Source organism: Sceloporus undulatus, chromosome 7 (genome assembly GCF_019175285.1).
Source record: "Sceloporus undulatus isolate JIND9_A2432 ecotype Alabama chromosome 7, SceUnd_v1.1, whole genome shotgun sequence".
In the NCBI taxonomy this organism is placed as follows: Eukaryota; Metazoa; Chordata; class Lepidosauria; order Squamata; family Phrynosomatidae; genus Sceloporus; species Sceloporus undulatus.
In genome coordinates this window covers 44,254,546-44,276,845 of record NC_056528.1, presented here as the reverse complement: position 1 = coordinate 44,276,845, position 22,300 = coordinate 44,254,546, and the positions used below count along the sequence as shown (strand labels likewise).

Sequence of the window (22,300 nt, the reverse complement as noted above, 5' to 3'; positions counted from 1 at the left end):
GCGAGGCCCCTTCCCTGGGAAGGAGCCCCTCGAAAGGACGTTGGGGAGGGCGATTGCCTTCCACCGAAGCCTCCTCTTCGGTGAGGCCCCTTCCTTTTGGAAGGAGCCCCGCGAAGGGACGGTGGTGAGCAATCGCTTTCCACCGAAGCCTCTCTTCGGTGAGGCCCCTTCCCTTGGGAAGGAGCCCGGAAGGGACGGTGGTGAGGGTGATCGCCTTCCCCAGAAACCTGTCTTCGCGAGGCCCCTTCCGTTGGGAAGGAGCCCCGCCGAAGGGACGGTGGTGGAGGAGCGTGATCGCCTTCCCCCAAAGCCTGCCTCGGCGATGCCCCTTCCCTTGGGAAGGAGCCCCGCCGAAGGGACGCTGGGGAGGGCGATAGCCTTTCCCCGAAGCCCTCTTTCAGTGGGCCCCTTCCCTTGAGAGGAGCCCCACCGAAGGGACGCTGGGGAGGGCGATTGCCTTCCACCGAAGCCTGCCTTTGGTGAGGCCCCTTGCCTTGGGAGAAGGAGCCCCCACCGACGGAACGCTGGGGGGGTGATCGCTTTGCCCAAAGCCTCTATTCAGCGAGGCCCTTCCTTGGAAAGGGGCCCCGCCCCTAAGGGACGCTGGGGGGAGGGCGATGACCTTGCCCCGAAGCCTCATTCAGCGAGGCCCCTTCCTTTGGAAAGGAGCCCCGCCGAAGGGACGCTGGGGAGGGCGATCGCCTTCGCCCGAAGCCTGCCTATGGCAAGGCCCCTTCCCTTGGGAAGGAGCCCCACCGAAGGAACGCTGGGAGGGCGATCGCTTTGCCCCAAGCCTCTATTCGCGAGGCCCCTTCCTTGGAAAGGGGCCCCCCGAAGGGATGCTAGGGAGAGCGATGGCCTTGACCCGAAGCCTCTATTCGCGAGGCCCTTCCTTTGGAAAAGAGCCCCGCCGAAGGGACGCTGGGGAGGGCAATAGCCTTTCCCCGAAACCTGCCTTCAGCGAGGCCCCTTCCCTTGGGAAGGAAGCCCCTCCGAAGGGACGTTGGGGAGGGCGATGCCTTCCACAGAAGCCTCTCTCGGTGAGAGCCCCTTCCTTTTGGGAAGGAGCCCCGCCGAAGGGACGGTGGTGAGGGCAATCGCTTTCCAACGAAGCCTCTCTTCGGTGAGGCCCCTTCCCTTGGGAAGGAGCCCGCCGGGAAGGGACTGGTGGTGAGGGTTATCGCCTTCCCCAGAAACCTGTCTTCGGCGAGGCCCCTTCCCTGGGAAGGCGCCCGCCGAAAGGGACCGTGGTGAGGGTGATCGCCTTCCCCCAAAGCCTGCCTTCGGCGTGCCCTTCCCTTGGGAAAGGAGTCCCGCCGAAGGGACGCTGGGGAGGCGATCGCCTTCGCCCGAAGCCTGCCTTTGGCGAGGCCCCTTCTTTGGGAGGGAGCCCTGCCGAAGGACGCTGGGAGGGCGATCGCCTCGCCCGAAGCCTGCCTTCAGCGAGGCCCCTTCCCTTGGGAAGGAGCCCCGCCGAAGGGACGCTGGGGAGGGCGATCGCCTTCCCCCCAGGCGCTCTTTGGCATGGCCTTCCTTTGGAAAGGAGCCCCGCCGAAAGGACACTGGGGCGGTGATCGCCTTCCCCCGAGCCTCTCTTTGGCGGGGCCCCTTCCCTCGGGAAGCCAAAGCCTTGCCCTTTGAGAAGCCAAAAGGCATCTGAGCTTTGTCTGTGAAGTCAAAGACTGGCTTGGCTCTTGCTCTGCAGGCTTTTAAACACATGAAGTTGCCTTATGACATGGGAGATGAGGCTATTGTGAGTTGTGAGGCAGTTGAAATTGAGAAGCTGATGGCTTTCAACAATCTAGAATCTTCTGTGCAACTGATGGCCTTCTGTTGGCAAAGGGGTCAGAAAGGCATGTTGAGAGAAGCCTGAAACGGATTGAAGGGTGTGGGAAGAAGGACTAACAACTGTATTCGAATGCAGAGAGATCTTGTAGCACCTTGGGCCTAACTGAAATGAAGAAGTGGCAGCATGAGCTTCGTAGGCTTCCGTCTACTTCCTCAGATGCATTTAGTGGAAAGTGCATTACAAAAACTCATGCAGCCAACATTTGTTTTATTCCAGTGTAGTCTCAAAGGTGCTATAATAACAACCAAATATAATAAACTTTATTATACCCGCCTCTCTGTCCACAACAATCGACTATAAGATCTCTCTATATACGGATTCCACAGACTAACACGACTATGTCTTTGAACTGTATTCCAAGCATACAGTACTTGCCAGAAGTAGTGCCATCAATTTCAGTGGGCCTTGCATACGTTTTTGACTATTCTAGAGCAGATCATTAAACAGACGGTTTGTAATCTCTTAGGAAACAATGCTGTCATCACTAAGAGTCAATACAAGTTTCTCAAAAACCTGCCTTGAATTTCACTGTGGGAGAAAGGCGAGATAGGAATCCTAAAAATAAGCAATAAAAAAACCAAAGACAAGTAATGCCAGACTAATCTTTTTGGACAGAGTTACAGGCGTCCATGTTTCATTCCCGGTATGGCTGCACAAAAGGCTAGTGACCAGAAGCCAAAAGGCAACACTTTTGCTGGTCAGAAGAGCATCCAAGATCCCAAATGACCATATTGATCTGTATGAACCAGGTTCACAGATGACCAAGAGAAGCCCATGTCTCAGCCCCGCAACATTGCAAGTATGCTTGGCAAAGATGCAAGAGTGGGTCTTCTCATTTGCTTCCCCTGGACTCCGAGCTGGAAACCTTGGTATTCAGACAGGCATTTCAAACAGAAATTTTTAAAACAGAGGGAATGGGGACTGTTGTGTTGACTGACTTGAAAGTTCCACACTAGACACTGCAGCTGAAAATGTATCATATTGAAACCAACCCAACTGTTTTTGCTCTCAAGACAAAAGAATGCCTCTTGCCAGCCCTGATAGTAAAAATAACCACATGAAAAACCAGCTGACTTTCCTGTTATTTTTCCTTCTTTACTATTATTATCTTACCCATTAATAACATTTCTTTAATCCAGTGAAATCCCTCAGACCCTTCACCTTTTTAGTCACCCTCCTTTGGACACATGGCTCCGTTTCTCAACGTCCTTTTTAAATTGTGGTGCCCAGAACTGGACACAAATATTCCAGGTGGGCCTGACCAGAGCAGAATGAGTGGCACCTCCTTGATCTAGACACTAGACTTCTAGTGATGCAGTCTAAAATCACATTAGCCTTGTTAGCTGCCGCATCTCACTGTTGACTCATGTTCCACTTGGGGTCTACTTGGACTCCAAGATCCCTTTGCACGTAGTTTCATTCAGCCTATCCTATATCTGTGCATTTTGTTTTTCCCCCTCCAGTGCATTACCTTACATTTCTCCCTGTTGAATTTCATTTTGTTAGCTTTGGCCCAGCTTTCTAGTCTATTCAGGTCATTACATCTATTGAACATGACAGATAAAACATACCCAGGGTTACTCTGCTGGAAAAGATGAAGAGCAGAATTGGGAGTGAATCTATGGTCTTCCAGGTCCTATCATCCCCAGCTAGCCCATTCCATGTTAACAGAGTAGAGTTGTCCTCTATTTCTCTGAAGAGTTGGATCTGAACAGTGGTGTCCATTGCAGGGAAAGAGAATTGGGTTTAACATGATAGAAAACTCCAGATGTCATATGCTGATTGACATTGGAAAAAACTGTGTTGGGGTGGATGTATGCTGATATACTTAGCTGACACGACTGTTGTTGCTGCCTCTTGCACTGACCTAAGTAACGTCTAGCCTCATTTCCAACTCTCAGTTCTGTGAAAACGTTTGATTAAAGGTCTCATTCAAGGTGTTATCCAAAAGAGAGACTGTTCTTATCTAAGGTTTTTTCTACTAGGGGCCAATGCCGTGCAATAAGGTAGTATTTTCTTTTTCAGTTGGGTCTTCCATACTATCTTAAGGACTCTCTTTATGGAAAGAGATGCAGCTCCCTGCTTATGCCTGTGTGTTGCTGGCGCAGATTGTCCTGTGGTCAATTTTCATGTTTCTCATTACAAGGAGTACTGCGTATACTCGACTCTTAGTCAACATCATGTATAAGTTGAGGGCAGATTTTTGGGACAAAATTATGGTTTGATATGGCCCATGGATAGGTGGAGGGCATGTAACAAAGGATGTAAATGATGAAGCAAAGGGAAACACAATGCCAAAGAGCTTACAGAATTCCAGCAGGGAGAACGTTTGTGCTCATTACTACCAGTTGGAGGATGAGAGAGTCGAAGGCATCAATGCCTTTCGGACAGGATAACTTCCCTTTCACTATGGAATGATTTCTTTTTTATATATATATGAATTAAAGTACAGTACATGGATAAGAAACTCAGGGTTTTTGGGTCAATTCTTTGACCGAAATTTTTAGACTTATTACCATGATATTATACAGTAAGTAAAAAAGGAAAGGAAAGACCCCACTGCCTGCTGTCAGGATTAAACTGCCTTGGACTAGATCAGTGCTTCTCAATATTTCTGTCATGCCCCCCCCTGGAAGAAGAAAACATTTCGCGCCCCCCACGCAACTGTAAATAGTATCATTTGTATTTGCTGAGGTCAAACGAGCCCCCTTTATGGAGCCTCTCACCCCCCCTGGGGGGCGCGCCCCACTATTTGAGAAGTGCTGCTTTAAAAGGAAGTGTGCCTTCTACGTAAGACGATGCAGAAAGTAAGATTCAGCTATCAGTCTGTCTGAGTTCTATATGTGGAAATGAACAGTGGGGATGGCATCTAGACCTTGGTTTCAGGCACCAGAATGATTTAAATCTGCCCTTCCAGAACCCTTAGTAACACAAAAAGTGACATATGCAGATACTTTAAACTGATTTGTATATACTCTTCCTTTCTTTGTCAGGTCCAGCTCTCTCTCTACAGAGAGTGGTGATGCTACTCCAGAGAGCCATCAAGGAGAAAATGGGTCAGATGTAGACACAGCAAGGTAAGAAAGCATGGAAGACTGCTTTTTGCAGTTCCACATTCCAAGCTAACGCCTGCTAAAAAGCTGATGGGAGTGCATACTACTGATGTTGATGAGAGTGCATTCTCTGAAGATGCCAGCCACAGATGCTGGCAAAACATCAGGAATAAACTCTTCTAGAACCTGGCCGCATAGCCTGGAAAACCCACAAAAAACTATGGATGCTGGCCATGGAAGCCTTCGACTTCACATTTTTCTAAACTGTTTCCTCCTCTCTTTACTTTGCATCTGTTTAAATTAGTCCACAGGCTTCTTGTGCTGGCAAGAAAACTGGCATGTTTACTATTACGTGGAATCATTGTACATAACAATATCATAACAATGTTATCATAACAATACTAGCTGATATCTAGAACCTTAGCAATCCAATTTCTCTTGATCGGTACTTCTTCTGGAATATTTAGTTTGTGACTCCCTATAGCCCATCAGCAATATGACTAATTTTTAACAATATTTTCTTGCTTTATAGTTTTCCATGCATTGATTGTGCAACTATAATCCTAAGATTTTTTTTATTGTTTGCAGTCCCCTTTTATTTTTGCATCATTGAGTATTGTAACAAATAGGACTCCATCCTATCCATTGACAATGAGTTAATGGGAATGCTGAGGAGGATAGAGTGACAATAAGTATTCTGTTATTAGAATAATTATGTATGTGCTGTGTCTTATTATAAATAATACTCTCTTCTGATATAAAATTTAACTAGCATCTTGGTAGTTAATTGGGTTACATTATGGAGAGTTGTGCCAAAGCCCTAGTTAGGATTGGATTGGAGCTTGGAAAGGTTATTTTGGGGGCATTGGCCATGCTGCTGGGGGATTCTGGAAACCATAGTGATATATCCAGATTGGATATATCATGTCTATGGTGACTTATTTACTTCTCTATGCTGTTTTGTGGGTTCATTGATCTTCTACTTAGTTCTCAAAGGTGGATGCTGTGGGCTCTTAAATCTCCCCAAACAGTTTCTTCAGCTTCCAGATATACAAACGTACATTCTTCTGATCTGACTTCATTTCAAATAGCCAAATATTCCTATGTAGCGTCTTGGCTCAAGGAAACACTCTTACTGAGCATGCTCTAGGCAATGCATCTCATTTGAAATTTTGGCTATTTATTTTCATTCCTATTGATACTGCCTTTCATATACTTCCTTTCTTATACATGGCTTCAATTCACTTAAAGTTAGTTCTGATTGCTACATTGAAAACAATACGACTTGAATGGGTTTTCATTGACCTTTCCCACTTTTTCCTATAAGACTTAGCTGGATTGGGGCCATTTTTAATGTTTTACATCCCTCCTTTCTGGAACCTATCCTTTCCTTTTTTTGATCTGGCATTGGTCAGATACATTATCCTTTATCAGCTTTCTATTTTAATCCTAAATCCATTTTATTTGGGTGCAAGACCCATTGATGTCTATGGAATTTGCCCCTAAGTATAATGCTTCAGCCTTTGTTGGCTTGACTCTTGTTCCTCTTTTAGCATTATGATAGTTTGCAATTCAACAAACTATTTTTCTCTCTAAACCCAACCATATGATGTGGCTTTTTCTCTTCAGCTGCTTTACACTGGGGAAAATATATATATCTTTATCTACTATTATTTATTAATACAGTCAGCCCTCCACATCTGCAAATTTGACTTCTGCAGATTTGATTATTTGTGGATTTGATGAATATGTTCTGTCTAGGAATCCCTAGGTCCTCCAGAGAAATTCTATTGGAAATTGACCTTGTGCTGGAAGACCTAGAGATTGCTAGAGAAATCACTTCTCTAGGCATTTGTAGGTCCTTCAGCATGATTCTGTGGTCAACTTCTGGCAGATGTTGACCATAGAGTTGTGCTGGAGGACTCAGAGATTCCTAGAAAGGTGTTCTCTCAGGTTAAAAAAAGTATTGTTTTTTATTTGGGGGTTTTCCATTTTCATGGGGGTCCTGTGCCCCTAACCCCAGCAAATGTAGAGGGCCAACTGTACATGCCAAGTCTTCCAAACCAGTTCATTATCACTTTAGTTTTGGACATGGTCAACACCATTTTTCTCCATAACAAACATGGCGCTACTGAATTTGTTTCCTGCATTACAAGGAAAACAAACTCTCCATGTGCATGGATTAACTACTCCTCTTAATCTTATTAAATAGCTAGCGCAGTTTTTCTCAGAGAGATTTTATTATATGACTACTAGAATTTCTTTTAGACTCTCCAGAGGGGTTGCTTATGGGATGCCAGAGGCAAGTCATAGGATGCCAACCTATCTGGGCAGCCCAGTTTACAACCCCTGTGAGAGTGGCCGCAGCAGGACATTGTCATTTCTGGATCGCCGAGCTAAAAATACCTTCAGACCATCAGAAAGTAGTCGTGGGATGTCATCATACCTGATCAACCAACCCTACAACAGGAGCATGAACTATGGAATAACATCACACCCAAACAACCAGGCATCCAGCACTGGAAGGTACAGTGACCAGCAAGAAATCTCTAGGAAATGGAGCAGCCATGAGTCCAGCTTAACAAAGGACAGTCCTCTGAAAGGCTGCCAGAGGGAAAACCTTTATTTGAAGGTATTTTCTGTCTTAAGGGCTGTCCATTTTTAAATCTGGTTTAAAAATAAAGAACCCTAATCTTTGAAGTACAGTTCACATCCCTTTTGCTGCACTGACATTTCTAATCTGAATTTACTGATCATCATCATCTATCAAGCTTATTATAACTCTTGCCCAATTGTTCTTCTTGTCCCACACTTCTGGATCATTGGCTGATCTTTCTGTGAATATCACCTCCCACATATAATCTTTGAACAGTAACAGTTCTAGATTGAATTTTCCATAGGGGTAGTATTCACCATTCAACCGTGCTACAGAAAAATTGAAATTTGAACTATGAGATCAGGGTTTATTTTTTTCCCTTTCCCTTTGCTGCTCAGCATAAAACATTTAATGCTTACACACTTTTGGCCCCTATCTAAGTCTTGTGTATCCAAACATCTTCCATATTACCACTGCAAGGCTGTCATCAAAGAATGCCCTCAGAGCACATGTAGAAACTGTATGAACTCATATGTGTTGTGACTATATTTGCTTTCAAGATTCTTTGGACCTCTGCAGCAGTTTGTTTTAGGCAGGCCCAGTTACCCATATCTATAGACTGTCATCTAAGGGGAAATTGTGTGGAATGCACAAGAATGAAAATATACACAATGTGGATTATCATACAGGGGTGGGACATCCTTGTCCAATCTCTGCCCTGTCCTTCCCACATGAGTGCGAAGATTATTACATGAAGTTGTCATTATTGTGTCCATGACACTTTCTTATTGCACAATCGCGATATGATTTTCAGATGACATCGCGCTTATCCCTTCCTTCTCCCCCTTGAAGTGGCATGGCCCCATCAGTTTGTATTAACGGAAATTCACATTAATACAGTGACAGGGCCACGGATGGGAAAAGGACTGGGTAAGTGCGGACGCGATAAGGATGGGGTAAGGATGGGAGCGATTCCTCCTTACCCAGTGTGATAATCTCCAATTGGAAAGCAACACATATTATGGTAGAGCTTCATAAATAGCTCATGTGGACAACATAAATAATTAGTTAATAAAGGAAAGAAGGAAGCCAAGAGTTCTAGTATACAGTGGGTTCATCTTAAAAGGAATGTTGTTGTTGTTGTTATTCATAGAATCATAGAGTTGGAAGAGACCACAAGGGCCATCATGGAGTGATGGTTTGTGCATTCGACTCTGAAGACTAGGGTTCGAAACTCCACTGGGCCACATGGAAACCCACTGAGTGACCTTGGGCAAGTCCCACTCTCAGATGAAGGCAAAGGCAAACTCCCTCTGAAGAAATTCTGCCTTTCTGTTAGGGTTGCCATAAGGCAGAAACAATGTGAAGGCACACAAGAACAAATAAGGACTGCATTTTATCTGTGAAACAAACTCACAATGCTCCAGTGAACAGGCAGGAAATTCTGCAAACCACCAGCTAGCCTGCAGCACGTACAAGCATGCATAGAAACCTGTACACATAACACACACATTATTTTAACTCCAGTATCAAATAGGAGCCTGTAACACTTTCACAGTTAACTTTACACTTGGCATACTCACAACTAAAGTGGAGAATGTTAGCTGGAGAAAGGACCGGCTTTTCTCTACAATAAAATATGGCAGCTTGAAAGCTGGAAAAATTCATTATCTTTGCAAAGTGAGTCTCTAGGTTACTCAGAACTCATGGTATAAATTAGGTAGTGCATAGAGTGCACAAAGCCACAGTATGTGGGAGGAACCTTTGAAATACTCAAATGGAGTATACACAGTTGATTCAAAAAATCCCATTCCTCTGCTTTAAAGATTTATTATTTTACTTTATTTCTGGGATTTATATCCTACCTTTCTCCCAAAATGGGATTTGAGGTGGCTTACAATAATTTCAAAAGATAAAACTGAGGCATTAATTGCAACCGTGAAAATATAATTAAATAATCCTAATATTAAAACGTACGTTAAAAGCAGCATAGTTTAAAACCATTCTAGAAACAATAAGATGTCATGTCATCTGTTTCTCACTCTTTTGTTAAAACTGATCTGCTTGCTAATAATATCTTTTACTTCTTAGCAGGACCTACTACCCATTCAGAGATGGCCTAGGGACCGATTCCTCAAGAAGCCATAGGGTACCTTTCTACAAGGACAATTGTGATACAGACAACAGAAGGTAAAGGCAGAGTTGTAAACTGCTGTGTGTATGTGTATAATTCACTCATATGCTACTGCCACAAAGATCAGCATCTAAGGCAAAGGTTAAAAATATGCTCCTTTTTTTCTACATGCAGAAGCTGGCTGGACTCGAAGTCAGCATGGCCCATCTCACCTGAGGATAGCAAGCTAGGTTAGAAATGTCAGAAGGCAGCATGCAACAAATGCCACTTTGTCATCAGAAAGAAGGAAATGGGCACAGGGAGTTTGGGAGGAGCAGCTCAGGGAATCTGCTGCTGCTGCCCAGCCATATCTGTCATCTAAGGCAACTGCCTTGCTCTACCTAATGGTAGGGCTGGCCCTGCTTCCAAAGATTAACCTTCAAACAGTGTTTGGCCCAAGGTGTGTTTAAGGTGCCCATTCTAGCTCTTGCAGGTGGCACTAAATTTCTAAACAGTTATTTGTTTATTTGTATCGTGTTTTTCAATATCCCCAAATGCATAATGAGAAGAAGAAACAAGAACCTCACAACATGTCAAGTGAAACATAGTACTGACAATCCTAATGGTAAAATAAGTAAATACAAAATAAGAATTTCAGTTCAATTTTGGATAGAATGATACAGATTAACTGCCTCCACCCAATAGCTTAAAGCCAACAGGAAAGGCAAGGAGGGTAGCCAGAAGGGATGTTATGCTACATGCAGAGAACAATCTCAGTCTTGTTGTTGTTGTTGTTGTTGTTGTTGTTGTGTGCCTTCAAGTCATTCCTGACTTACGGCAAACCTAAGACAAACCTATCATGGGACTTTCTTGGCAAGGTTTGTTCAGTGGAGGTTTCTCATGGCCTTCTCCTGAGGTTGAGAGTGTGTGACTTGGCCAAGGTCACCCAGTGGGTTTCATGGCCAAGATGGGAACCAAACCCTGGTCTCCAGAGTCATAGTCCAATGCTGAAACCACTATCCCATGCTGGCTCTCACATCTATCTACTCATGATACAAATAATATCCAGAGGATAGGTTATCCAAGGAGAAACTACAATGTTAGATTAGGAATCTTAGCCTAGCCTAGTGCAGGAGGTTTGCTACGTGGAGGAAGAATTCAGCCTGAAGTCCAAGATTGGACAGTCATAGGAACCTACATGATTTGTCTGTATGTGTAGTTTGGTTCGTTCTGTACCTGTTTATTGAGATTTGAATGGCTACTCAGCAAACAGGGAATGCACAACTACAGGGGGCAATCTCACATGGCAAGAATGACATACAACTCAAATGTCTGTTCCTTAATGGCGCCGTCCCTTCACTGCATTTCCTCCCTCTTACCAGGAATGTGCTGGGTTCAGACAAGAAAGCCACAGATGCTTCCTGCCACTTTAAGAGCCCTTCTGGGTATGACTCAGACCCCGCCACTTCAAGGTAAAGAGTGGAGGATGGCAGAGGTTGGGGTAGACTCTTTCTCACTGATATTATTCTCAGTGCACATCAAACCATGGTGCATGACCCAGTTGCCATCACAGCCAGTATGGGGCTGTTGATATTCAGCCTTATCATTTATACTAAAAAGCATGAAACAGCTGACATATTTCCACACCCTCAGTCTATGCTCTCGGCAACCCTGTGAGATTGATTAATATGAGAAGTATGCTGAGTTCCCCAGCTAGGGTCCACAGGCACATCTAGACACATGTACATATTGTCCTCCCCATTATGCTAACCCCTAAAAAATTTGCCACCATTTTGTTGGGGAAAGAGACATGTGAAGAGAATCATCCTGGTGCAGGATGATTGTGCTCGAAGCTGTTTTTCCAGCTGCTGGGTGCATGATTTAAATGAGCAAAATGGTGCATGGGGATGAGGATCCTCTTGCACAATTGCACGCAAAGAATCATAAGAGTTGGAAGAGACCACAAGGGCAATGCAGTCCAACCCCTTGCCGTGAAGGAACACACCCTCTGTTTAAAGACCTCCAAAGAAGGAGACTCCACTACACTCCGAGGGAGTGTGTTCCACTGTCAAGCAGTTTTTACTGTCAGGAAGTTCTTCCTAATGTTGAGGCAGAATATCTTTTCCTTTAGTTGCTCTGGGCTCTAGTCTCTGCAGCAGCAGAAAACAAGCTTGCTCCATTCTCAATATGACATCCCTTCAAATATTTAAACAGGGCTGTCATGACCACTCTCAACTGTCTCTTCTCCAAGCTAAACATACTGAGCTCCCTAAGTCCTTCCTCATAAGGCATGGTTTCCAGGCCCTTCACCATGTTGGTCACCCTCCTCTGGAAACGCTCCAGCTTGTCCACAACCTTTTTGAATTGTGGTGCCCAGAACTGGACACAGGATTCCAGGTGAGGCCTGACCAAAGCAAAATCCAGTGGCATTATTACTTCCCTTGATCTACACACTATATTTCTATTGATGCAGCCTAGAATCAAATTGGGTTTTTTTAGTTGTTGCATCATACAGCTAAACTTACTCCTGACAACTATCAGTAGTATGGTTTAGCTAAGGAAGATAGAACACAGAGGAAGTCAACCCCCACCCCACCTCTAGTCTTCCCCAATTAAACAACACATCCAAACGTCTGCATCTCAAGTTGTTTAGATAGTATGAAGTCTGTGTGTACATATGTATGGAGTGCAAATGGTTATGTGTTCACCTGTACATGGCTATATCCCCTATCTCCTACTTTTAGTATTACATTGCATTGACCTTCTCCACACTGTCTTCTCTGAGACCAATGTTCCTTTCTATTTGTCCATAGCAAAGGCCTCCTCTTTGTAAAAGAGTCAGTCAACAGCACGGAGTTATCCTCCTCACCACGTTATAACAGGTAATGGGATGCAATATGGAAGGGATGGATAAATGCGTGATGACCCCTGCTGTCCATAAACAGGTTTTATGTATTGATTAGTCCATGGACTAGGCCTAGGGAGGTCCAACCCTGTCCTCTGAAGCCAGGCTTCCTTGTGCCAGTTTGCACATTGTGATACCCAAAATGGCTGCAAAAATGAGGAAGGCTCTGAAGGTATCTCTCCAGACTTCTTTGTGTAATGGAGGAGAAATGGCATGGGTATAAGAAAGAAAATGTAAAACAGGTGGGAGAACCTTGAGTTGTTTGGGACTGCAACTCTCACAGTCCCCTACCATTGGCCTTGCTGGGTGGAAGTCATGGGAGATGTAACCCAAAACATCTGGATGGCCAATACCTCCCCTTCTCTGATGTAAAGACTTGTTCAGGACACCTAACATCTGGGGGAAGATAAGTGGAACCCTTGATGTGCCCTCCTTGTCCTCCGCTCCATAGTCAGCTTTGCAGGGTCCCCCAAGGGGATATGAGGCCTGCCTGGGGCAAGTTTAATGTTGGGAGGCCTCTTGCTGCAATATATAAGGAGCCACATATGCATCTACAAAGCTGAGGACCACATGGGAGGATTATTGGATGCATGGACTACATGTGAGAAATCTTGCCTGCAACTCTTCCTTGAGCTGGAATTAAGCAGAAAGATTATTTCATTTTTCTTACTTTAAGAAAAGGGAATAGCAATCAGAGCTAATGGTTTGAAGGTCTAATGGTGAAATCAGAAATGTTGGGGGGTTTCAAATAGTTTCCCCCCTTTTTCCCACCAAGAGGAAAAAAGTTAAAAATGGGGGGGGGGAGTAGTTTATGGAATATTTTCTTTTAGAATGATAAATAAAATGTTTTGGACAAAGTGTTCATATATTTACCTCCCTCCTCCAAATTATTTCTAAAAGCTACGTAACAGGAAAACTTCTATGTACAACTGTCTTTAAAATCCATGGTCTCAGCTTCCTTTTCTCGTGTCTTTTTATGGGAAGGAATGTTTATGTCTTCTTGATAATATGGAGAACTGGAGGAGAAAAAAATAATTTTCTCTGTTTTGCTAATGTTAATGGTTTCTTCGCTTTTTGTTGTTTCTTGTTTTAATACACTGGCAAAACAAAGAGGTTTCATACTGTTAAGGATCCTTTCTTAATGTTATTAACTTTATTTAAACCTTGTCTTTTCTCCAAAACTGGGACTCAAGATGGCTTGCAAATTAAAATGAGTACTACATAGCTAAAACCATTTAAAAATTCAACATTAAAATAAGATTAAAATATCACATTGTGATTAAAAAAATTAAAAGTAAAACAATACAATTAGAATATCCTCTGAAAAGTCCTTTTTATCATGGTGCCTGGGGCAGTTGTAGTTTATTTGCAGCAAAAAAGAAGGCAGTCGAAAAGTTTTCATTTGCAATCATTGTCTGAATAAACTGTTATTTCTTCTTGTGATGAAAACTGAACAACAACCAAGAATCCTCATGAGCTTTTCAGGGGCTCTTGAATGCAGTAATCTAGTTGTCTTTTCCCTCTTCCTTTGCTAGTCGCAGCATGGTTGACTTATCTGAACTGGAGAAATTAAGTTACAGCACTTCCAGCTATCTGAATAGCAGCCACCCAAAAAGGTAGGGGACTTTGTCATTTTGTTCCTGATTCAGGTTCATATGGGAAACCTTCCTGACTAGAAAACAAATAATAAGATTGAAGAAGATCATTATTGCACAAGAAATCTATCCCCTTGAACAGGACAACAAGTGTCCTTTGTGTTTATCTATATATTGATAGCAGTGGAATCAGATTTAATAACTGGGATACAGATTTGTACCAAGCCAACGTGGCATAGGACATTATCAGACAAGGGAAATTGGAAGTATAATCCAATGGCAATCCGAACGCAATCATGGGGTTTTACGTTATCGCGTGATAGACTACCACTCGCAATTTCGGGCAATGAGAAGTCAGTCCGAATGCAATCATGGGGTTTCACGTTATTGCGTGAGAGGTGTTCACATGCAAATTTGGGCAATGGCAAGCTATTTTCAGGCAATGGGAAGCCAGTTCGAATGCAATTTGCATTCACATAAATTCACTGAATTAGTGAATTCACATGAATGCATTCTGGCCCCACTTTCTTTTCAATCGAAATTAAGAGAAATTTCTCCCATGTGATAAACTCCATTGTAGTTTCAATGTTGGACTGCAACTCTGGAGACCAGGGTTCGATTCCCCACTCAGCCATGAAACCCATTGGGTGACCTTGGGAAAGTCACATTCTTTCAGCCTCAGGGGATGGCAATGGCAAGCCATCTCTAAACAAATGTTGCCAAGAAGATCCCATGATAGGCCTTATGGTCGCCATAAATCAGAAATGACTTGAAGGTACAACCACCACAACAAATACAGGTCACCACACCATGTGGCTTATGGGCTACAACAAGCCATTGGTTCTATCCTGCAAGGAAGTTCAATTTTTTCATCTTTATTTGAAATATTTATATCCCATTCTTCATCCAAAAATAGTTCCCAGTACTATTTGCAGATTCATAAAAACAAGACATCTCTGTCCTCAGGCTTACAGTCTAGAAAGATAGGATGCAAAGGGGGAAAGCGGGGCAGGAGAAAGAGAACAAGAAAGCTCTGGCACCGATACTTAATGTCATATGGTTCTTGTAATGACCATATGTAATGCAGATGTAATGGCTATAAAGCAGCCAGATGTGTACCAGACTCTGTCTTTGGGCTTCCATTAAAAACAAAACAAAACAAAAAGCAAGTTGAACCTGCCAGCCTGGAGTTTGCATGGCATTTGCACTGTGTAACCTTTTAATGACATTCTGTACAGCTGGCCTTCTGTATCCATGGATTCTGCATCCAAGGCATGAAGATATATAGATATATATGTTCCAAAAAGCAAGCTTGATTTTGCCATTTTATGTAGAGGGCACCATTTTACTACACTATTGTATATAATGGGACTTGAACATCCATGGATTTTGATATCCATAGATGGTCCTGGAGCCTCAGCAGATACCAAGCACCCACTGTACTTGAATGGCCATTTTTCAGGATATACATGGATTCTTCAGCTCTCTCTCTCTCTCTTTCTGTTGTGTGCCTTCAATTCATTTCTGACTTATGGTGACCTTAAGGTGAATCTGTCACAGGGTTTCCTTGGCAAGATTTGTTCAGAGAGAGCCTTCCCATGACTTCCTCTGAGGTTGAGAGAGTGTGATGTGCCTAAGGTCACCAAGTGGGTTTCAATGTTTGAGCAGGAATTTGAACCCTGGTCTCCAGAGTCATAGTCCAACATTCACACTTGATCTCAGGTATGCACACATTAAATCATTCTATACCTTGTACAAGAAGCCAGCTGGAACTGTAGCAACATTTGCTGCTGGGTCCTTGATGGAGACCCTGCTTGCTTGACTCATGGCTTCCTTTCTTTTTCTTACAGGCCCTTTGAAGACATGTGCACTTACTGTGGCCGTGAAATTCGCAACTGTGCTAAGATAACCATTGACAAACTCAAAATCTGCTGCCATGAATACTGTTTCCGGGTAAGGAAATGACTAAGCAAGAGAAAGCTAGGAGAGAAAATGAGACGAAGGCCTTGTGCATAAGAAGAGCCCTTGGGCTAGTCTAGCAGTTTGTCTCTACTGTGTGCAACCAACTATATGAATTGCACCCTCTTACTCTTTTACTAGGACCAATCTGCCCACCTGAGTACAAAATAATCAACATTATTAACAATCAACAGTCAATATGATTTTATGTTGAACAAGTGTGTGTATGTTTGTGGGAGAAGCAGCATGTAGAGAACCTGTCATGTGGGGAACATAGTGTAATGTAGAAAAAGTTTAATGTTACGTTGAAACGTATCTATTACAATACAAAAGATCAAATGGATTGCGTGTGATTGTGGTATATATGTTGTGGGGGAGAGTGGCCCATGTTGACACAGTGTACTGGGCCCACAAGAAGTTGAAGTTTGGTTCCCCTATCTCCAGAGATGTGTCAACAAATATTGTACAGTTGCCCTCCATATCTGTGGATTCTTTATCCATGAATAAAACTATCCAAGAGTTGAAAAAATTCCAAAAATACTTAAATTCCAAAAAGAAAACCTTAATTTTGCTATTTTATATAATGGACACCGTTGTACTATTCCATTGTATCGAATGGGACTTGAGCATCCATTCCTGGATCGAAATCCCAAAGGATACCAAGGACCCACTGTATTTCTTTTTTCCATCTTAACCCTGTTGTGTGTCTGTGTGTGCATGCCACAGCCATTTTGGACGTAATAAAACTGTAGCTTGACTCTTACTGTCTTTCCACAGTGTGGAATTTGCCACAAGCCAATGGGAGACCTCCTGGATAAAATCTTCATTCACCGGGACATTGTCCATTGTGATAAATGCTATGAGAAGCTCTTCTAGGTGAGTGGACTTTTTTTTCTGGAAGGAAATAAAATGTAGTAGAGAAAAGAGTAGGGAAAGGAGTTGAGGAAAGCAAAGTTCACCAAAGCAGCCTTCTTCTCCAATTATGTTTTGTCAATAAGAACATGTTGAAGTTGCATTTCAAATGTAACACAACAAGTGTTACAACATTCCTGGTTTGGGCATAATGAGAAAGTCATGCTTGTTATTTTTCAAAATTAGTTGTAAAGTTTATTCTTAGAGGAAATTGGATAGATTTTTTTAATGTCATTTTTCGTTAAACTATTTGAAGGATAATAAATAAATAATAATAAATGCTTTATTTGTATACCGCCCTTCTTTCAATCAGGGCGGTGCACAGCATAAAAACATATACAATATACAATACACAAAGATAATAAAGCAGATTAAAATATACATTAAAATCAGATACTAACCAGCTCATCATTGGCTATCGGGGGGGATAGTGAAAAGCATACATGTTGCCAGAATGGGTGGCCTTGGAAATAATAGAAGAGCATGTCAATGGCAAAATGTAATGGTACAGATTGCTAGAGGCTGTGCTTGAAGACAGGCATCTCTCACCTTGCACTATCCAGATGGGTCGGGCTACAAATTCCATCATCCTCAACCAGCAGTAAGATTGTGAGATTGACACACATCTGGAAAGTGCCAGGTTTGGAAAGGCAATTTAGACTCCCCAAAGAACATATGTGAAGCAGCCAGCAAGAAAATATGGCACTTGCAGGCAACACTGTGAACAAAGTATTATTCAAAGACATTGGGGTTTATCTCACTGGAAAAAGAAACGGGATATTAGAGCTATGCTCCTGCCAATATCCAGTAAATATCGCGCAATAATGCAATGCTTTTCACACGATGTTGCATGACGTCATCATTATTGTTTGTTTGTCCCATGAATAAAGCAGCGCGATTTTGTCACTTTATTCACTGGATAATCGTGCAATAATGATGACGTCATGTGAAAAATGTCGTTTTATTGTGCGATATTCACAGGATATTGCTGGAGTATAGTACTCATATCCCATTTCTTTTCTAGTGTGATAAACTCCATAGCTGTGTTAGCCAAGAAAATCAGTATACTGTGTTAGACTGTATATGTGCATGTGCCTTCAAGTCATCTGTTGACTTATGGAAATCCCATTAATTTTATAGGGTTTTCTTAGGCCTTGTCTACATGGCTGTGTTACCTTAAATTTTCCCTGGGCTCACTGTATCCTGGGTACATGACATGTCTTCACAATATCCACACCCAATTCGGGGTTTCAACTCCCAAAACTGATATTGGATGCTGAACAGGGTCAGCTTTGTAGAGAGATTACCACCTTTGAGACTAACTAAAGAAAAAAGTTGGCAGCATGAGGTTTCGTAGACCTAAATCTACTTCCTCAGATGCATTTGAACATGCATTTGAGGATGTAGATATTCCTAGAAAGAACGTATTAATAACATCCATGTATAATCAAAGCCGCAAACGTGGAGGGACAAGTGTAGAAGGTAAGGAACGTATATATGCAAGGAGGTTGGTAAATGAAGAGGGCTGGGTTGACATATGTTTGCGTTAGATAGTTTTATAGATGTTAATATTGTCATTATTGCTGTTACTATGGTTTTATTGTTGCCATAAGTATGTTATGAGTGTGTTAAGTGATGTAGGTATGCTAGGTGACATAGGTATGTGTATGCATCTGTATCTCCCTACGGATAGAAGCGGGTTACAACGAAAGAAATAAAAATACATAGCACAATATAATAATCAATACATATGTGCTTCTACTTTATAATTGTCTTATTTATGCATGTGCTTTTCCTTTATAATTGTCTTTACTTTGGATAACGATTTACTATAATAAAAGAAAGGTTGGTAAATTCTTCTCAGTGACGAATTTTGATCTGTCCCTAGGCTTGCATTATCCTTGTGGCGGTCCATTCTTGCCCATCTCAACTCTCCAATTTTCTCCTAGGACCTCCTGATTTGGAAGAACAGAAAGAAGCTCGCTTGCAGCCTTGCAGCCAGTGATGCTCCCAGTGCCTTTGGACCCAGCAAACATCCTGCCTCCTCTCAAGTTACTTCTTTTCTGCCATCATTTCCCAGGGAAAGTGATCCGCAGCCATCCATGGTGCAATCACACCATTGTAATGTATTGTGTCCTCTCTTCTTGCATTAGTTTGTAAGGAGTACCATTTTACCTGCTGCAACTCACGGTAATCCAGCCCTGTTCTCTTTGGACTTTATCACACCTGAGGAATTTCTCTTAATTTCGAATGAAAAGAAAGTGGGGCCAGAACGCATTCATGTGATTTTGCTAATTCAGCGAATTTACGTGAATTCAAATTGCGTTCAAACTGGCTTCCCATTGCCCGAGAATAGCTTCCCATTGCCCGAAATTGCATGTGGTAGTCTATCACACAATAACGTGAAACCCCATGATTGCGTTCGGATTGCCATTGGATTATACTTCCAGTTTCCCTTGTCTGATAATGTCCTTTATCTAAAAGCTAATTTCTAGACCAACACTCCTGTCCCCAGGTCTTCCTTTTTTGACAGTAATGTGGGATGTTAAATGAACCCCGTCCTCCTTGCAAAGGATACACACAGACAATATCCTTTGATGGCAACCATTATAAAAGGCTATGTTCTGGCCACCTTTCCCAACCCAGCATCCTCTATAGAAGTTTTGGACTGCAGTTCCCATCAGCCTTATTGGAAGAGGACGTCATTAGGAAGACCTGATCCCTCTATAAAATTGAATGAATGAAGCAAAGTGAACATGCAAGTCAATGCTTAAAACAGAAGCACCCTCCGCATTTTTTTGCGACTCCAATTTTTAACTAAGGTCACAGGGACTTGACTCTTGTGAGGCTGTTGAGGAGGCAGATGAGATCCTGACCATTTAAACATATATATATTTCAACTTATATATTTAAGACAAAGAAACCTTTAGTACTCAGCTTCAAGACAAAGGGGAAAAATTAATGTTTCAGTTTGAAATGATTATACAGTGGTCCCTTGGTATCCGCTGGGGTTTGGTTCCAAGATCCCATGGATACCGGAATACATAGATGCTCCAATCCCATTAAATACAATAGCATAGTAAAATGGCGTTCCTTATAATCAATGGCAAAATTACAGTCAGCCCTTCTTATACACGGATTTTTTATACACGGATTCAATCATCCATGGTTTGAAAATATTCCAAAAAAGGTATACATTTCAAATATCAAACCTTGATTTTCCATTTTTATAAGGGACACCATTTTGCTATGTCATTATATTCAGTGGGACTTGAACATTCACGGATTTTGCTATCCATGGGGGGGGGGGGATCTTGGAACCAAACCCCAGCGGATAACAAGGGTCCACTGTATATAAAATAGCAGGCCTATATACTTGGGAAAGGCTTTTTGTTAATCATTGATCAATGTTGACTTTCAAGGCTGACCTCCCTTGCGCAGACTTTCACCTTTCCAGGTCTGAAAGCCAGTACTTTACCTTTAGCGCATTTACCAAACAAATGACATTTCCAGAAGCAAACTGAACCTCTTGCTTTATCCCTTCATTGCCACATACCTTTGCAAACTGCTTTAGGAAAGGAGGAATGCTCATTCTTCCTCTCTCTCTTTCAGTTTTGGTCCATGTTTTTGCTGATCTCTTTTCACTGAAACAAATGCTTCAGCTCATATCCGGTTCCAAATAAAAATCATGCGCAGAAAGCTTGCTTGTGTCATTGATTCAATATATCTCTGTGATGTAGTTCATGGTATTTCTAAAACCAAAGACTGAAAGACATGCAAGAGGTTCATATTGTAGCATAAAACGGAGTATCCTTTTTCCACAAAGAAGAGGGATTTAAATAAATAAATAAATAAATAAATAAATAATTCAGCTAATTTTAAAAGGTGGCAGCTATGGAAGGTGCCAAGGGCCTTGTTCCCACTGTGTTTTAAACCAGTTTGCAAACAGGTTCGAATTGGTTTAAATGACTCTGGTTTGCACTGTAACCAAATTGCTGAAGCAGTTTGGAGAGGGGGGGCCCATAGACCCATTTAACCATCGTCTTTTTTGACGCTGTTTTTCCCCGCATCTTTACCAAACTCATTCAAGGCAAGTGTGAACCAGATGAGAGTTAGGTTCGATTTCATGAATCGGATTTAAGCGCTGCTTCCATGCAAGTGTGAACCAGACACGGATCGGAATCGATTTATGATGACGCCAGACGAGCATTTTCTGTGGCACCATAAAGCGGAAATGATAACCTGTGTCTGATAACACTTGGACCTCCCACAATCTCTGGGACCAGCGCCAAGCGGAAGTACGTAAATGCGGCTCCAGTGATGGACAGATTAAAGAATAATAATAGCATGCTGGGAATGAAGCAATTTAAACCGATTTATTAGTCAATGCAAACCTCAAGTGGGTTATCTATCTCAGGAAACGGTTCAAAGAGAATGGATTCATACATCGGTGTGAACCACAAGTGGGTTATTTTAATGCCAGAAAATGCAATCAGGGCAAATCTAGTGTGAATCAGGCTCCAATGTCGAATCAATCCATCGATTCGGATTATAAACCAACCCGATTGTAAGTGGGAACGCAGCCCCTCAGTTGCAGTCCTTGGGTTCCTAACCCTGGCCTTGCCTTTTTACCCTTGAGAGCCCTTCCTAGACCTGATACTGAAATGAAAATGGAGGACATCATGACCCAAGGCAATGCAAATCCATGCTCAAAATGGAGGACACTTTTGTAATTCCTCCTGGACGGGGAAGTTGAAATGGAGGACATGTCCTGGAAAAGGAGGACCAAGCCTGGCGCACCCTGCAGCTCCCCAATCCTTCGCACGCAGCAAAGGAGGTACCACAGAAATGTAGGACTTCTCTGAAAATGTAGGACAACTCCCCCCCACCCCCAAAAAAGGGATATAGGGATAAACCCTAGGAATATAAATCCATCCTTCTTCGTCCTCTTCAAAAGGGAAGGCATTTTTGGAACCCCTCCTGAAGAAAAGGCTGAAATGTAGGACGGCGTCCTGGAAAAGGAGGACTTTGACACTTGCAGCAATTCGTTTCCAGACCTGCCTCCATAAGACTTTGGCCACGCCCCCTCTCTTCCAGGCCACGCCCCTTCTCTTCCCTGCCGCTCACCTAGTCCGCTTGGGAGTCTACTGCGCATGCGTGCAGGAGAGGGAGCGAGCGAGAGGACAAGCGCGCTCTTCGGCAGTCAGGCAGGGGCGTGGTTTGTTTGCTTTGCTTTCCCCTCCCTCCTTCCTCTTTCTGATTCGTCAATCCCCTCCCAATCCCCCTCCCCTTTATGCAAATATAACAGTAGCGGCAGC

The 22,300-nt window shown here is 42.9% G+C and overlaps 1 protein-coding gene and 1 long non-coding RNA gene across 4 annotated transcripts in view; one reads left to right on the top strand and one right to left on the bottom strand.

The window, feature by feature from the left end:
- The window catches only part of ZNF185 (zinc finger protein 185 with LIM domain), a 70,705-nt gene extending 51,420 nt beyond the window's left edge, over window positions 1-19,285 (top strand). Inside the window, exons 21-28 of one of the 3 annotated variants that reach the window (XM_042480449.1) lie at window positions 4,843-4,926; window positions 9,593-9,688; window positions 10,994-11,083; window positions 12,425-12,493; window positions 14,052-14,132; window positions 15,962-16,064; window positions 16,848-16,946; window positions 18,932-19,285. In XM_042480449.1, coding sequence (XP_042336383.1) covers window positions 4,843-4,926; window positions 9,593-9,688; window positions 10,994-11,083; window positions 12,425-12,493; window positions 14,052-14,132; window positions 15,962-16,064; window positions 16,848-16,946 — 622 coding nt within the window. In that variant the 3' untranslated portion in view covers window positions 18,932-19,285. Of the gene's footprint in view, window positions 1-4,842; window positions 4,927-9,589; window positions 9,689-10,993; window positions 11,084-12,424; window positions 12,494-14,051; window positions 14,133-15,961; window positions 16,065-16,847; window positions 16,947-18,931 lie in introns of all 3 variants that reach the window. The other 2 variants (XM_042480448.1, XM_042480450.1) reach the window with 2 other exon arrangements.
- Window positions 13,477-22,110, bottom strand: LOC121937331. Its single transcript, XR_006105101.1, has 3 exons — window positions 22,040-22,110; window positions 20,539-20,747; window positions 13,477-14,188 (listed from the first exon to the last, which is right to left on the bottom strand). It is a non-coding gene; the product is annotated as an uncharacterized LOC121937331 (long non-coding RNA).
- Between the last annotated feature and the right edge of the window lie 190 nt (window positions 22,111-22,300).